The 3743-nt window shown below is 36.1% G+C and overlaps 1 protein-coding gene across 1 annotated transcript in view; it reads right to left on the bottom strand.

Moving 5' to 3' along the window:
• The window catches only part of LOC109111316 (A disintegrin and metalloproteinase with thrombospondin motifs 9-like), a 24833-nt gene extending 21558 nt beyond the window's left edge, over positions 1–3275 (bottom strand). Inside the window, exons 1-4 of the mRNA XM_042715889.1 lie at positions 2845–3275; positions 2423–2556; positions 2101–2147; positions 1284–1388 (exon numbers count right to left, since the gene is read on the bottom strand). Coding sequence (XP_042571823.1) covers positions 1284–1388; positions 2101–2147; positions 2423–2556; positions 2845–2996 — 438 coding nt within the window. The 5' untranslated portion in view covers positions 2997–3275. The remainder of the gene's footprint in view (positions 1–1283; positions 1389–2100; positions 2148–2422; positions 2557–2844) is intronic.
• Between the last annotated feature and the right edge of the window lie 468 nt (positions 3276–3743).

The following is a 3743-nucleotide window of genomic DNA, read 5'->3' as shown; positions in this document are numbered from 1 at the left end:
CTTCTTTCAAAAACATTAAAAATAGTAATGTTTCCAAACTTTTGACCTGTACTGTATTACAAAAATATCATCTCATATATTAACCAGACTAGAGTTTTCTAGACTGTCAAACCCATTTTAAGCCAGACTTTGAAAGAAAAAACAACAAATAATCACAAATAAAAAAAACAATCAACTAACAACACCACCACCACCACCACTCTGCTGTCGCCAGAGTCTTAGAATAAAAACAAATCAAAAAAAATACAACAAGCGGTGTTTTACGTGCAGCGGTTCACATCCTTCTGGAGAAAGAGCAGATATTTTGGATTATGAAATACTTTAGAAGTTGTTGAATGAATCCTTTTCAGTGCCATCATTTCACACACACTTCCAGAGAAACGTGAATCCAATCTGCATCCGATCCGTCGGGATTCCTCAAGAGACTCGTAACTTTGGGAAAGTGGGACGTTTCGTACTTGGAGCTGCCAGACGTTAAAAAGACCCATCTGTTCACCTCTCAGACATTTTTCGCAAACATATTTCTAAAAAAATTCCCACAAAAAGCTACACAATTCCCAAAAAAACCCCCACAGAAACCTAAAAACCTGCCCAAGACCCACATCAAAATCATAGCAAAAAAAAAAAAACTACCATAATGCAGTGCATTACAATAATAACTAATTACAACAATACTTCATAAATCTTGGCGAAACCTGGGCCCAGCTTGCCTTTAAGATTAAAAACATTAAAAGCATTAAAATAGCAAATAGAAAGAAAGTTCAACACTCTCCAGCAATAAAAACAATTAAAAATAAATGTTGTTTAGCTAAAGTCATACTGAACTGGATCACTGAAGCTCAGCAGCAGAGACACGGGTTCATAAAATGGGATTAAATCCATAAAGGATATTTGTGTTATTAATCATATCATACTCCTGATTCCTCTCAGAGCTGCCAGTAAAGACACGAGGAAACAGTAACTCAGATATTTTCTTGTAAATTAATAAAAAAACAATAACATTTACTAACTAGAAAAAATAAAAAAAATCAAGAAAATCTAACAACTTGTAATGTATTACCCCCAACACTGATAAGTAGCAATATTTTACTTATGATTTACAGTTTATTTTAATAATTATCAAAAAATATAAAAGGTTTGCATTATAGACAGTTGACACCTGGATGAACAGTTAACAGTTGTTTTCATGACTGTTCGTCNNNNCTTACTGATACTAATACTACTAATAATAATCTTACTGATACTAATAATACTAATATTAAATCAAAAGAGAGAGACCTCACCTGTGACCGGTGAACTTTGAGCGTGACGTAGTTGCCTTGTGAAACCCATTTAGTGGATTCTGTGACCCTGAGTCCTGTTCCACTCAGATTTATACTAAACTGACCCTAAACAACCAGAAAAGAGAGAGATTATTGGTGCATTACAAATAATAAATTATTAGAACAATCTCTTAACTTTGGATCAGTAACTTTTTTTTTCTGGAAATAAATAAATCTTTTATTCATCGAAGACGCATGAAATTGGTCAAAAGTGACAGTAAAGACATTTATAATGTGACAAAAGATTTCTATCTCAAATAAATGCTGTTCTTTTGAACGTTCTGTTCATCTGTGAATCCTGAAAAATAAAATGTATCACAGTTTCCACAAAAATATTCATGTTTTCAACAGTGATAATAATCAGAAATGTTTCTTGAGCAGCAAATCATCATATTAGAATGATTTCTGAAGATCATGTGACACTGAAGACTGGAGTAATGATGCTGAAAATACAGCTGTGCATCACAGAAATAAATTACAGTTTAACAGAGAATTACAGAGAAAACAGCTGTTTTAAATTGTAATAATATTTCACAATTTTTACTAAATAAACACAGCAAGTAGCTTACAGCCGGTAAGGCAGAGGAGACTCTCCTAAAACTTATCTCACCCGGATTCCAAATCTTCGGCAGGTATATATTTCAAATGAAAGGAACGTTTTTTCATGCAGCGTTTTGCGTGATGTTTCTAAACATCAGTCGCTAGTCTCCTGCGGACGCGAAACTGAACTACACACCAAACACTGAAACACAAATCAACCAATCAAACACAGAAACACCAAAACAGAGCGACCCAACAGCGTCTGACTGAACTTCACATCAGTCGCTGAAACACAAATAAACCAAATCAGATGAGACCCAACCTGACCGTTCAGATCAAATCCAGCAGTGCATTCACGACACTTAACAATAACAATTGTTACGAATAATTGTATTTAAAAATGTATTTATACAAATTTATTTAATCACATTTAATATAAATGTATTTCTATATATTTATAGTTTTATTTATATTATTGCATTTACTAATCAGACCCTACTGTAAAGAGTTACTGTATATTTTTGATGAACGCTGTGTAATCAGTGATGTTAACGACTCACTGATGATGCGCATGCTGGAAAGATCGAGCCGCACGCGGTGAAAGATGGTGTAGCCGGCCGCGGCGTAATCCCTCCTGCAGGCGCAGTCCTGCCGTCGACTGCCGTTATACAGACACTCAGAGGGGTTCTGGAGCCTGGAAATATGAATCAAGACAAATACTGATTATAAATATATATGCATTTGATTCAGTACTGAAAGTGTGCATAAAAAGAGTTCTAAGTCTCTTCTGCTCACCAAGACATTTATTTGAACAAAAATACAGTTAAAATTTATTGTAAAATGTAATTTATTTCTGTGATGCGCAGCTGTATTTTCAGCATCATTACTCCAGTCTTCAGTGTCACATGATCTTCAGAAATCATTCTAATAAGTGGAAGTGAAAGTGCTAGTGTGTCAGTCTGTGGTGGATCAGCACCTGTACCCGTACACCTCGGAGTAGTTGTCGTTCTGGCCGCTGCGCAGGGTCACGTACTCTTTGGGGAAGCTGCTCTGCATCCCGGCACAGAAGATCTGCAGGATCGAGGATCGGACTTTGATGTAATGCTCTCCGTCTTTCTGAACGCCTCCCTTCATCTGAAGCTCTCGACAGCTCGTGTGCAGCTCACCTGATCAGAGAAACACACATCAGCACTTCTGCAGACTCACACACTCTACACCTTCTTAAGAGCAAGTAGTGGAAGTTTAAGGAATAAAATAAAGGGAACTAATTATTTTTATAGCTACATAAAACACAAATACTACAAATTAAAAAAATATCCAAATTAAGTGAGCGTTGCTTGAAATAACCCCACTGGCAGATAAAATCACTTCATATTGACACAAATTTTCTGAAAAAAAAAAAGACTTATTATCTTAAATAAATGTATTTTGATGTAATTTCACAGAAATAAATGATATTTTAACAGATATTCACATAAAAAAAGCTATTATAAATAATAAAAATATTTCACAATATTACTGCTTTTGCTGTATTTTGGATCAAATGAATGCAGGCTTGGTGAGCAGAAGAGACTTCTTTAAAACACATTTCAAATCTTTCTGTTCAAACACTTTTGACTGGTCATGTAAGACCCACAGAAACCCTGAGCATGAACTCACAGTCGGTCTGGCACTGACACACTCCACTGTCCTGTGCATGACTCCAGCGCCACACGTCTGAGAGCACTGACACAAAAACAACCCGCTGCACTTTAACACACAGCAATACACACACACCTGCACTTTAACACACAGCAATACACACACACACACACACACACACACACACACACACACACACACACAGACAGACACACACTCGCCACACGCACACACACACAT

Source organism: Cyprinus carpio, chromosome A25, assembly GCF_018340385.1.
Source record: "Cyprinus carpio isolate SPL01 chromosome A25, ASM1834038v1, whole genome shotgun sequence".
In the NCBI taxonomy this organism is placed as follows: domain Eukaryota; kingdom Metazoa; phylum Chordata; class Actinopteri; order Cypriniformes; family Cyprinidae; genus Cyprinus; species Cyprinus carpio.
This window is presented reverse-complemented; position numbering and strand designations above follow the sequence as displayed.